Below are 14,491 nucleotides of genomic sequence, written 5' to 3' on the forward strand. Positions count from 1 at the left end.
AACCAGCTCACTGTTTGCATTTTCTCAGAAGGATTCTCTAAATATACTTTTATAATGTAGGCCTGTCAAGACCTTGTGGATGAGTCACAAGACAGTACATGTACATGAAACAGCAGGGTCTAACCATAAAGGGTTACTATCCAGGTCTCACCTAATCATTGCAATATCACAGTCCTCCCTCTTGTGAGTGGATTTTGTCCTTGGGATGCTCATTAAAGAACACTTTTGTTAATTCACTGACAAGTTGTATCTGTCTGTCAAACCTTGATGTATTTTGCCAAGGGCACAAGTGTGGTGCCCTCCCCCATCATATACACAAATTCTTGTTGTCTGCCTACTCACTGGTAGCTGATGCAATTGAATGTAGAGGATCTCACACATGCCTGCCATATTTTAGGATGACATAAAGAAAGCAGATATCGCCTAAGTACTGGGCCTGTGCAATCACTGAAAAGATTAGGGGTCTATATTGTAACCATAACAATATAATGAAATTTTCGTTACTTTTTGTTATGTAATTGCACAAGTAGGGAAGCTTCCGGGACTCCTTTCTCCCTCATTTTTAGAGCTATCAGGATGAAATTTGCTACAACACATTTACCACCACCACCACCACCACCACCACCACCTAGTTTCAGAATGTTTCACACATCCACTGATGTTTGGGAATTTTTTAAAAGAATTATGAACAACATTTTTTTTTTAAAAAAAAGTACAAGAGCCATTTCCTTGAATTTCTATTTTCATTGTTACAACATAACAAGGACATCATTCCTCCCAAAGTTTCAGAAAGATTTGCAGATCCACTGATTTTTAGAGAATTTTAACCAACATAAACTTAACAGTATTCTTTTACTGGAAGACCCCATCCAATCCAACCCCCTACTGCCAGGCAGGAAAAGCACAGTCAAAGCACCCCCAACAGATGCCCATCCAGCCTTTGAAATAATAATAATAATAATAATAATAATAATAATAATAATAATAACAATAACAATAATAGGAAACCTACTAGGTAAACTTTGGAGTTACTACCTCTCAACTGGGAAATTTAGTTTAGGAAGGCAAGGACCCCTGTGGCAGAGAATTCAAAAGTCTCCACCCTAAACTACATTTCTCAGAATTCTGCTTGCTTCGGAATACCAGGGCTGTGTTAAAGCCTCACTGTGGTGGTCTCTGCCTGTATCTCTGTGGGGCGGCCATGTGCCGGGGTGGATTCTTCCTTGCCCAACCATCTAGCCACGCATCCCTCCCTCCCGCCTGCCTGAGGTCCCCTCGCCACCCCCTTTGGGGAGAGTTTTGGGACCCTTTGGAGGAACCAAGCCCAGTCCTTTTGGGGGAGAAGCAGTGCCCGCACTGAGTCCTGGAGTCACTTACGAGATTTACATAACTCTTCTAAAAATAGGTCAGTATTTTGAATCTTAAGTTTTTTGCATGGGCGCAGCCTGCATTTTTTAATATCACATCATATGTACAATCTTATGGAATAGATCTGACATATGAGATACAAACTACTTTTTGCGCAGCTCTACTAAATACCATAAAGCCACCAGATTCTGTCTGATTTTAGAAGCTTAGTAGAGTCAGCTCTGCTTATGGAAGAGGCCACCAATAAATACCAAGTCTCATACTTCAATGGAAGGAATTGGCAAAAGAACATTTCAAAAATAATAGCAGCACTTTTATTTTTTAATAAAATTGTTTTTCGGTATAATTTTATTAACATTCAAAAAGGATCTGTTATATATATATATAAATGTTCCAATATATACAAAGCAGGAAAATAAAAACACAAAGGAAGAAAGATGGCCACATTCATTAAAAGTTTCTATAAAAGCTAACAAAATATTCAAATATAAGTCCTTTTCTAAATTTCATCTATGCATCATTCTTCCAAATTTTGCCTGTATTATCAAACCTTCAATTCATTGAATCATAGGTGAAGAAAAAATATCTTTCCAGTAATGACCTTTTAGCAGTTAAAAGGCTGCAAAACCTACTCCATTTGTTTTATTGATTGATTGATGATTAACAAAAGCCATCTAATATACAATCTAAATAACATGTAGCCATAAAAGAAGCAAAAAAGAAAACAAAATAGAAAGTGTAGGGGAGAAAAATGGAATTATAACTAAAATATTCTAACCCCACTCCCTAACTCTAATGAAAGAGAAATAGAAAAGAGAAATAAGTATCCTACCATTACAGAACCAGTTAATTTTGTTAAAATTCCTAATAATCATAACTACATATTATTACATTGTTAGCTTTATTGTTACTCAAATTCCAAAACAGTTTTCAAATGTATTTATTTGGCTTATCCTTTAAAATCCATGTTAAACTGGTAATTTGGGCTAACTCAGTAGCTATATTGCCATTTATCTAAGGACCCTTCCCCACATGGCTAAAAACGTGAAAGTAACTGGGTTAAAAGGGGGGTGGCTAAATGATGTTTAGCCAAAATGCAGGCAGAATCAGGTTAACAGCTTAAAAGCACATGTTTGTTTGTTTTTCATGTCAGGAACGACTTGGGAAACTACAAGTAGTTTCTGGTGTGAGAGAATTTGCTATCTGCAAGGACATTGCCCAGAGAGCACCTGGATGTTATCAGGATTATTTAGTTATGCATGTGTGTTTTTCAATATGTTTCTATGTAATTCAAGATGGATTAAGATGTATTTCAAGATGGATTCTATTCTGCTCTATTGTGCATTAGAAAATGCTGTGCTAAGGCTGTGAAACTGTAACCTTGACAGAAATAAGATAATGTGTTCTCTGGCTGGGAAGAAGAGGGAGGAACTAGTCTCAGCCAGAAGTCAGATAAGCAGATGTTCAGAGACTGTTTGTTTTTGCCTAGGAGTTCCTGTCTGTAGCTTGCTGTGAATAGACGTGTGTAGATGTACTTAGTAAAACTTAGTTTTCTGTTGTAACTGAAAGCTTGCAGAGTCCTCATTTTGAATACAGTGTCTGCTCATCTAGCAATCCTTCTGCTGGCAAATGTCAATACTCTGACAGATGTTTTGATGTTTTACTATTGTTGTGGGAGGCTTCTCTCATGTCCTCGCATGGGGAGCCGGAGCTGACAGAGGGAGCTCATCCATGCTCCCCCTGGATTTGAACCTCCAACCTTTTGGTCTCCATTCCTGCTGGCACAAGGATTTAATGCACTGCACCACCAGGTGCTCCAAAGCACATGTTTAAAAGGTGCACGTAAAACCTGATTCCGCCCAAAAGAAATGCACACTTTCGCATGACTGTATCATGCAAAATACGTGCTTTCCTTCCCTTCCTCCTGTGTAGATTGCTCCATCTCAGCCCAAAACAGCTGATCAGTAATTTAAACTCTCTGAAACTTTTTCTTTTAAACTTTATAATATTTAACAGAGCTTGAATTAACAATTGTGTGAAGATAGAGATAAGAATACGGCTTGCATTTACATTTAGATATTCACATGGGGTCATATGAGGCCCTGCACCTAATGGAGTGATTTGTTGTTTTTTTTAAAAAAAACTTCAGCCAGATGTTTCTCATCTGCCTCCATCTTGATCAGCTTCAAAAGAAGGTGTAAGGATGGTGGAGGAGCATTTCCCATGACTGATAGGTCTGTATGTGAACCTTCTATCAGGTCCCAGGATTTTTTTTGCCCCCGATTTAAAACATGCATTTTGGCACTGTCTGGAAGTGCCAGAGGTCATGTAAACTCCTCTTGCAAAATGGAAAAAGGCAAAAACTCAAAATCAACACCAAGTATCTGATTCTACATACAATCCCAATGTCAGCCATACTTTCCATAAAAATGGTTCCAAATCGCTGGTCCTCCATAAAGTCATTTGGCATGAGTGCATGGATAAAATCCCAATCGGCAAGACAATATTTGCTATACAGTTCTAACTGCTGAAATTGCTGCCTTTTTCTTTTATAAAATGAGGACTATGTGCTGTCCATGTTAATAGAAATGCCAGAAATGAAGACCCCAGTGCTGACCATGATGGATTACTTCACATTGTTGTCTCCAAAAATTATTACAGGATACCAGACAAGTCTGATGTGCAATAAAAAGATCTGAAAAGCCAAACCTTTCTTTGACTGCGGTGTGTCCTTTTCACTGAAATTCTACGAGAACATGAGCTACCCTCCACCTCCTAAACAATGTATTGATTTTTTGTAAACACTTGCAGTTGTAAGTACAAGAATAACATTCATTTTAATCATGTTCACCTTACCTCACAATTGGCAGAACCACCTCACAGTATTTTTTGCCTAAGAAAACCCTATGAAATTCATCAGGTCTCCATAAGTCAACAGGTGACTTGAAAGCACTTACATGCACAAAGAAAACCAACTTAACTGCATGTTTTCATTTTATATTTTTAAATTTACAGCATCTTTCTTAGCACTACAGCACCCCTTCCTTCACCCTGACATTTCATACACAAGCATTTTGAGTGCCACAATATTGCTTTCGTGAGTTTTATGAGTAGTCCAAACTAGAACAGATTTTAATCTGTAAGCGTAGCTGAAAATAGTTTGTGTGAGTGTGAATGTGTATGTCTTTGTGCCCTCAAGTCTCCTGTCATCTTATTGCAACTTCATGAATTTCAGGGAGTTTTATCAGGCAAGGAATAGCTAGCTCGTTCATCTGAAGTACTGCTAACAATATCTGGTATTAATTGGCTGTCTCCCATCCAGATATGAACCAGAACTGATCCTGTTTAGCTCCCAAATCAGACAGGATCTGATGCCTTTTGGGCATTTACACCACTTGAGGCTTACTCCTGTATCATAAAATATCTCTATATATTCATATGAAAATGGGACCTGGTAAATGCTGACTAGGTGAGGATACGGATAATACCAAGTTGCATTTCACGCTTGCGAAGTTGCTCATTATGAGTATATAAAACACAACACATGGGGAACACTACAAAGTTTTGAGTTGTGAATTCAAAAGTGGATTCAAAATTGATTGGGGGGGGGGGTTTTGCAGAAATGTGCACACATAGGTTGGTAAATTCATTGTGGGAAGGAATCACAATTAAGGTAATAAATTGTAAGAAATAAATTCTTCAGTCTTTAGTTTTGTAATTAATTTTAGAGATCCCAGAACCAAAACCCAAGAGTAGAAGAGCAAAGAAACAGAATGAAAAGAACCAGCTTCCTAATTGGGAATCAGTCCTAAGAATAGGAATAACTAGATAGACCAGCACTATCCTATTTTGTTGGTAAATAAGATAAAAAATGTGAATGCCAGAATCATGAAGCAGAAGTAAGCAAAATGCACCCCAATATTGTTAATAGAATTAAGGCTTTTTTAAAAAAAAAAACCAATTACATTCTTATTCAATCAAGTTTAATTTCTCTGAAATCGCTTTTTAAATGTTCCATTGAATTGGCTATTAGTTTCATCTTACCGCATGTCTGAAAATAAGCATGGAAACCATATTTCAGAAAATATGTTTCTCAAGTTTCCTTACCAAATCTGGCAAGGAAATACCTGGATTGACAACAATCTTCATGATTTTGGTTACTTTGCACAAACTTTCAGAAATGTGGAAAACGTTATTTATGCTAGGAAACATATTTTTGGTGCAGCAAATACTGTTTCCTACACAGGAAATGCGGGGCACTCAGTCTATGGTATTATGCAAACCAAACAGCTTTTAATGTTTAGGAAACAGCTTTTTCTGTAAATAAAAGAATATTTCCTGAGGTAAAAGGCTGTGTTGGGGACTTATTCTATGCCAGACATGCAGAGATATTCTGTAGCAACATTATTTTCTGAGTAAAAACAGAAATCAGAAATACAAAAATGCGGTTTCCAGTGCAGAAAACACTATTTAGTCTGCAAAGAATAAATCTTTAACTGTGCTCTTTGCAAAGGCATGGGAAGAATATTGTTAAAATTACTTTTTGCATTATTTGGGGGTTTTATTAGTAAAGAACACCATCCCTATCTGAAAGTCAACAAAGATTTAATCGTCTAGAAGAGATCCATGCCTTTTTACAGGTAGCCCCTCTAAAAGTGACACAATGATTCGCCTTTCCGATTTGCTCCATTCTCCAAACACAGCTGGATAAAGAAATGATATTTTATTCACACAACACAATTCTTAATACACTTACCCACTGGTGTATCTTCATTGATCAACAGGTAGGTGTCAAAGAAATAATTTACAAAGTATGGCAATCGATTGCTCAAACCTAGAAGAATTAGAAGAAGAAGAAACATTATTTGTAATTGCAAAAGCCTTGTAACATTTTTAAGTTATTTGAACAATGTATCTGAAATTGTAACAGTTAGCACAGAAACTCACTGCATGGTCCAAAAAATAACGATAACTAGAAAACACTGTTAGTGAAATCACTTGTTCCCTGTTTTATTTAGGCATATCAAATGATTTCAGTGCTGAAATGGAAGGAGATATTTTGGAGGCCAATGTGGAGGATAGCAACGAAGAACAAGTGAATTACTCAGGAAAATGGGAAGATACATTGGAAACAAGTCTTTCCAGCATACATAACTATTAAAGCATTCACAAGGAGATATAGATATAAACATAACTTCCTGCATCCTTCATGTGTTGGGCACACAAAAAGTTCTTGAAAGTCATGCTTCTCTTACAGGCATATTGAGGAAACCGAATGGGAAAACTGGCTATTTTTCAACATATCTCAGTAACACGCAATAGAACTGGCATGCCGTTTTTGATTAGGGTTAAAGTTCAATGTGATGAGGAATTCAACAGGTCCAACTTAAATATGCTCTAGAACAAGTTTTATTTGCCTTTGAAACTCTTATTCAATATGAAAATAAAATAAAATCTTGAGAATGTGTGCATAATGTTTAGTAGACTTCATGTCCTGATCTAGCCATCTCATAGCAGGTATATGCCATAAGTACTGGAAAGGACATGCCAAGCATCTAATTAATACCCTACTACAAGGGGGAAAATTTCTGGCCCTTAACTTACTGTTCCACTACATCTACCATAATGTCTCATTGTGATTGAATAATAGGTTTACAGTCCAACTACCTCTAGCCTCCACAACTTCCTCACCCTTGCTCTGGTTTACTATGAGCTACATGGGTCTTCGCTCTCTTCAGTATCAGAGAGGCTCAGGTTTATTTTCTTCCAAAATATTAACAGAATAGTTGTCCCTAGTCCAAACTGGAATCTCCCCCTTATCCTCAAATGTATTTATGGGGGGGGGGGTGGCATTTGAATAATCAAGCAGCATTTCATTACAGATGACACATGAACCTATGATTTAGAGTTGTATGACCCATTTGGCAAAATCCTGAACTGAATTGCAATTATTATTTCCTTCTTCTTTATATTTATTGCTTATCTGAATGTAGGTTGGTTCCAGTAGCAACTTTATCAAAGAGAAACAATTCTCTTATTACTATTTTGGCCCTAGTTTTTTTTAGTTATGTTTGGCTTTGATTCCAATCAGCTGAAAAGACTAATTGCATAGTGAATAGGAACTGTGTTAAACAGCAAGGCAGTGGTGAATCAAAAGGAGAGTGGGGTATAATGTACCCTGGGTCTAAAACACAAAGGGCCACAATGGCAATAGTTTAGACATGGCAAGTACAGTTTTCAGACAACCAAAGAAACATCTGTATACACAGACATCGTCTCATAGCCACTGTAGAATCAAAACAGACTCCATTGCCTCTAAAAAAAACAAGATGAGGAGGTAGTTGTGGCAGCATCAACCATGAAATGCTAATATCAAATACTAGAGTTAAGCTGAAGAAATTAATCATTATGCTAAAATGTAATAAGAATATGTTAAAAAAATAGCCTTGCACTGTTACACTTAATGCAGTGGTTCTCAACCTGTGGGTCCCCAGGTGTTTTGGCCTACAACTCCCAGAAATCCCAGCCAGTTTACCAGCTGTTAGGATTTCTGGGAATTGAAGGCCAACACATCTGGGGACCCAAAGGTTGAGAACCACTGACTTAATGGAACAGGAGCCAAAAGAACTCTAAATTGAAGCCACAGTCATTGTGAAGGGAAAATGCAAAATGATTACATCTGCTGCAGAGGACCACAGTATACCTCAACAGATGATTTGATCCACTTTTTGTGGCTACAATAACATAGTGAGATAGTTCTATAGTCCATCTGACTTTGCTACCAACCACAAGCCCAAGTCACCATGGAAGTTCTTATCCAAAATGTGTGTGCACCCAGTTGGAGAAGGCTGCTGTAAATATAACAAACACATTTTAAAAACGGATGGCTGTTTCTTTTTTTTAAAGTATTGTTTGACCTTTTTTAGGGCTGGGGAGTGTCAAACAATGCAGGGTAATAAGAGATGACAGTGACTGTTTTATCACACGATTAATATCTCAATGTAATTTCTAGAGACATGAGCCCTTTGCCTTGTCAGCCTTAATTCCACCCAAGGATTCCTTTATTAATGAGGCTCACTTACTGCGGTTGTCTGGTCATTTAGCTCAAGAGTGTAAATACAAGTGTATATACCTGCTTTTTGGATGGGAAAGGTTTTTAGAACAAATAATGGAAGTGCTGTGATGAGTTTTGATTCCAATCCTGTGCAAGGTGGATAATGACAATTTCAGTATTACTATTTGCTAATTTCTTTTTTTTAATAAAATAATTTGTATTAAATAATTTTCTTACATTACATAACTAAAAAGAGGGGGTTCCAAGGATAACATAGGGTAAAATAGGGATAGATATGGTGGGGCAGAGACAGGGAATTGGGATTGGGAAATAGTGATGGTTTTGGGAGAGGTATGGATGGGTCTTGGGAATAGCGAGGGAAGCTGGAAAGGGAATAGGGAAGGAGGTAACTATTTGCTAATTTCTTAAATTAATATTTTGCCTTAATCATGTGGTTTTGCTGCATATTTCTTTAGGAGTAATAATAATGAAAAATTTATAAGCTAGTCTTATTTTATAAATAGGAAATCTGTAGCTGGAGTGACCTATTGCCAAAAACTGAAGAAAAAAAATAACTGGATATCCTATTTGGGAAAATCAGAACCAAAACTCCAACATCCAAAGCCTCACCAGTCTCTCTACTATAGCACATAAAGTGACAGGAAAACTGAGATCTTAGCAAGTTTTTGGGAAAGTATAAATCCAGAGCACAGTGCATATGACAGATGGGTTTGCTTTGATTCCTAGCCAGAGTTAGAGTAGCCAGGACTGTCTCTTATTAAGAGATCCATTTTAGCTGCCAGACATTATTGAACAAGGGAAATTGGGTTTTTAATTGATCTGTCAGAAATATTTTGCATCTTGTGTCTGCTGAATCTAGTTTCTGGCTAACCTACAAAGCAGGTGTCCAATTACAAAGCTAAACCCACCCACTAAACACCTGAAAGCTTACTGAATAATAGCACAAGAAAGCATAGTTTGCAGACTTCCAGAATCAATTTGGCATGTTGTAAAGGGACTCTTGGCTTGATGCCTTGAAATATCCTAGCAAGAAGCTAAAGATGTTCTAGCAACTCAGAGGCCAAGACCAGAAGCACTGAGCATCTAGTTCCCTTTTCCATTACAGATACTTCTTGCCCTTTAACAAGGAATTCAGAGGCAAGGAAGGTAAATCTTGTACAACTACCTAAGCAAAAAGTTTCCTTGAACAAAACAGAAACTGTTTGTAGTTAGGCACATGTATAGCATGAAGATGCCCAGAATCAATTCACAATTACACATCATGGTGTACAGATCAACTCAAGGCTACAATACATGCAATTAACTGCAGCCCTGTCAAACAGCTTGTGTAGCCTGTATCAATAGCTTCTAAATGTCAGTCTATGGCAAGAGGACCATAGCAAAAATTGCCCCTGTCCTTCTCCTTTTAGGAATCTTTGGATCTTGGCAACTAGATGTCAATTTCCATCAACTGCAGCTACCATAGTCCAGGATCAGAAGTACTGGGAACTATAGTTTATGAGCAGTTTGGAGCTATAAACTGTTAACGGAGCTATAAACGGTTAACTCTTAATGGTTCTGGCCCAGTTTATTTGTCCAAACATATCTCCCACTAAATTCCACCTAGGGCCCTAAGATCATCTGAGGAGACCCTGCTAGTTGTCCCTCCATTGTCACAATCACGTCTGGCAGGGACAAGGGAACAGGGCCTTTTCTGTGGTGCCCCCCCCCCGGTTATGGAACTCCCTCCCAAGTGAAATTAGATGTGCTGCATCCCTCTTGACTTTCCAGAAACAAGTAAAATCCTGGCTATGGGATCAGGCCTTTGGAAAGTAGCCTGACCTACGGACGTGTTGACTTATATAGAACTGATGGACTGCCCTTGGATAATGATTCAAATCAGTGACCGCTGACTGTTTGTCTGTTTTTATATTGTTTATACAGTTTTATACTGTTTATACTGTTTTATATTGTTGTTATTACATTGCTGTTAAATTGTATATTTATGTTTTGATGTGGGCACCATGTGGGCTTTGTTAGCCGTCATGAGTCCCTCTGCAGAGGTTGAGAAAGGATGGGATATAAAAGTCCTAAGTAAATAAATAAATAAATAAACAAGGAGCACAAAGACATTGGGCATAATTAATGGATCAATATTTTATGACTGTGGAATTCCTATCCTCGGATAAGACATAATTTATATTAAACCCTAACAAATAAACCTGAATATCGCAAATGGCTTTAGATGTCCAAATGACTCAAAATAAAAAAAAAATCCACCTTACAACATCTTTGTTCTCTAGATAAATAGTATATAAGCATGGTCCTACCCATTGTATATTTTCTAAACTCCCTTTCTTGATTTTGTACCACAATAGAAAAAAGGGAGGAAATGTCAGAAACTTTCACAATAAGTGTCAATTTTGTGCCACTTTCTCCTAATATTTTAATTTGACTTTGGAATAAATAATCTATATGTTACAGTAAGAACAAAGGCGGCCCTAGGTAATTTTCAACGGTACGCAAACAGTATTTTGGCGCCCCCCTCCCAACCAATCACTGATATATATTTTCTGTTCATCGTGGGAGTTCTGTGTGCCCTATTTGGTTCAATTCCATCATTGGTGAAGTTCAGAATGCTCTTTGATTGTAGATGAACTATACATCCCAGTAACTACAACTCGCATATGTCAAGGTCTATTTCCCCCCAAGAGCGCCTCAAGAGTGCCCCTGGGCAAAATCAACTATACTGCAAATGCTTACTTTGCATAATGGGTTGAGCCGCCCCTGAATAAGAAACATCACCATTCCTTTACTTCCTTGTTCCCACCCATTCTCACCCAGAGGAAGTAACAAATACACAGTGGGGTCTTGCTTGACAAAAATATATTTCATCATCACCAAACCAACCCTAAACAAAAATAAGCTAAGTAATGTCACTGTCTTACATTTGCAATGTGTATTGTTAGTAAATATTAGAACTGTTTTAATTTTTAAGGGATGCTACATTCATATTTAAACAAGTATACCACAACATTTGCCTATTCTGTGTTAATATTTAAATTGATGGTACAACTCTGTTAAGACATTTTTGTTTGAAACATTTACTAAATGAAAAGATAGAAGAAAACTGCAAAGAACAATAGCAGTGGAAGGATGCCTGTTGTTTTAATTCCATCTACCTGTCTCCTTCCTACAAAATGCACTCATGGATAATTACCTTTAAAGTGCATCACATCAGCTTCATTTTAAAGTATAAAGTAGGGAAAAAAAACCCAGAGTAGCATCAAACCACAGAAGTATGCAATTGAAGTTCATCGGGGGGGGGGGGGGGATGCTTGCAAAAAGAGATGCCTGCATATCACAGAATAAAGCCAACAGGTGGGAACCCCTCTAGAGGAAGTGTAGACTCAAGAGGACTGTGTTGTTTCAGCAAAAAAAAAAAATCCATGTTCCTTTTTTCCTTTAAGCTTAATATTACTTCCAATATTTACAATTCTTGTACTGTATTTCAAAACACAGAAAATTTGCATTAAACAAAGATATACAACAGGGTCTCTGCAGGGGGCATAGAACATCTCCCCAACTTGAGAGAAAATAGCTCAATTTCAGAGAGGTACTCCACACAGACTTATTGGCAATAATGATAGCGCCTGACTTGTTTGCTTCTGCATCTGTTCTCTGTATTTTCATTCATTTTCCTGTACACATGTTAGGCCAGCACTGAGGCAGTGTTTTTTTTAAAAATGTTTGGTGCAGCTACATGGATACTGTGATATCATATTTCAAGGAATAATAATGATAATAATACTTTATTTGTAAACTGCCCCAGTAAGTGTCAAAGACTCAATGCCATAATGGATGAACAAATAAATCCAAACTATATGTAAAATAACATCACTGTAAACTTACAATAACAAGCAAACAAATAAATAATTAAAATAAAAGGAAGCTTCCAAATACACAATTTCTTTATCTTTTGCAATATGTTACCCTTCATAAAGGTATGTGTGTTTATTTGTGTGTATGTAAGAGGATATATTCTAAGGCTGATAGATATAAATATCGATATATCAGCCTTAAAAATTTCACCTAATATGTACTGATGTCTTGAATGAAATGGAAAATAATTTCCATAATTTTTATCAAAAGATGCAGGAAGTAAAACTCTACAGAGTAGACTATCGGCCACCTACAAAAAGAAAGAATGGAATGGGAATGAAAGAATGGGGTGATGATAAACTTTTCCATGGGAACTCTGCCTTCCCAGTGTCCAGTATAATATTTACACATGCAAATACTCTATGCTTCTGAGTTAAAAGGTACTCACCCCTTTCTTCCATGCAAATTGGAAAAGTTATGACATTGAGTTGTGAATATTTTTATTTAGAGTTTATTTTAATCAGCCTAGGGATGCTGTTCAAAGGATTAACAATGGCAATTGATTCTGTAAGCAGAAATGTGGTTTTGTATAAGTATCAGACAGAGACTGTCTATAAGACTTTTCTTTGACAGCATTTCTGTATTAATGCTTTTACTATGAGCCTTTCAGCTTCTTTAATAGTGATATTCTAAGGGTGAGAATTGTACACTTTACTCGTGAATTCAAGATAGCTATGAACAAATATATCTACATTTTCCTCACTCCAGTCTTAAATTCTCAGGTTTCCATTGTGGCTCTTTTTCCTAGAGAGCACAAACGGTATATGACAAAATGATCTATTCAAGAGGCAGCAAGCAGCCAAGGTATCAATTATTGATACTCTTGTAAGACTAGGAGAGTTGCCGCCACACACAAATGATCACTATGGATTGCCCACAGAATGACATTGAACCCAGTAATGCCATAAACTTTTCTAGCCTTTGTGGACTATAAGCCTATAATTCCATACATACTTAGTCATGAACTATATCAGATATCTAAAATGCATTCTTTGTGGTGTCTTTAGAAATAGCTGTAGGTTCTTCTTTTTTTTTGCTGACCCAGATTTAAACTGAATTATGCAGTTACTTAAATCAAGCACTAGAGGGAAACAATACAATATAATCAGTGGAACCTCAGAGCCACAAATAATGTCAGAAGATAACTTTGCTGTCAATCTTTACAGCTGAAATTTCTTTTCTTCTGCTCTGATTTCACACCATTTAATTAGCCTCCCCTTCACCAACCCTGAACCTTACAGAAATTATTTTCCCCTAGTGGGAATGCTAAACAGATTAATGCGAACAATAAATAGCTATAAAATAAAACCTCTGCACAATACGAATGAAGAACTCAGCATTCCAAAAGGCCACCAGTAATTTTGTGATACGTATCATTATGGCAACTAAATGTATTTCTCAATCAATGACTGCCAAGATGGGGCATAGTCACCAACATGCTGAATGAGGGAACAGAGAGAATTTTGATTTATGAACTACTGCAGCAGCTACTGCACTATAAAAGCGACCTAGGAAAAATGCTAGTTATTACTCTATCATCAAGGATACTGCCCATCAGCATATTAGCATTAGAGCAAAAAATGTTAATGAAACAAAACAAATAGATATTCTATAAGCAAAAGAATGAAAAGCAAGCAAGTCCTCACAGAATCAGTTCTTTGTCATTTCTATGCCCATGGCTGTCTTAATAAAGAGAATTTAATTCACTCATCCTGACAATCAACATATGAGAAAGTTCAATTGCAATGTTCATTTTGTAAATGTGGACACAGACCGCCAGTTAATTAGGATATAGAATAGGGTATAGAACATGACAAGATCTACAAGTACAAAAGCACTAATGATAGCATTCTGAGGTACGATGCTTTTGTGGGATTTTCCAATAATCTGACTATTCATATCCAAATTATAGTTCAGTTGCTAGTGCACAAATAATAATTTAGAGAATTCAGACAGAGTCCTCTGTTTTAATTCTGTACACCTTTTAAAGATATTTATAGCAGTCATGGTATCTCAGTGCCATTCTACACGGACACTAAAATTAAAGCCAACAGCTTGGAAATCATGGATGAGGAAGTACTGGTGAAAGGCTCAACGGTAGAATTGGAGTGTAGCAGCTCCCTCAGC

At 37.0% G+C, this 14,491-nt stretch overlaps 1 protein-coding gene across 1 annotated transcript in view; it reads right to left on the reverse strand.

Moving 5' to 3' along the window:
- CDH23 (cadherin related 23) overlaps positions 1 to 14,491 on the reverse strand; it is a 648,000-nt gene that overhangs the window by 587,560 nt on the left and 45,949 nt on the right. The window contains exon 3 of the mRNA XM_067465691.1: positions 6,125 to 6,202. Within this exon, the coding sequence (XP_067321792.1) occupies positions 6,125 to 6,202 (78 nt within the window). The remainder of the gene's footprint in view (positions 1 to 6,124; positions 6,203 to 14,491) is intronic.

The sequence above is a fragment of the Anolis sagrei genome, chromosome 3 (assembly GCF_037176765.1).
Source record: "Anolis sagrei isolate rAnoSag1 chromosome 3, rAnoSag1.mat, whole genome shotgun sequence".
NCBI lineage: Eukaryota > Metazoa > Chordata > Lepidosauria > Squamata > Dactyloidae > Anolis > Anolis sagrei.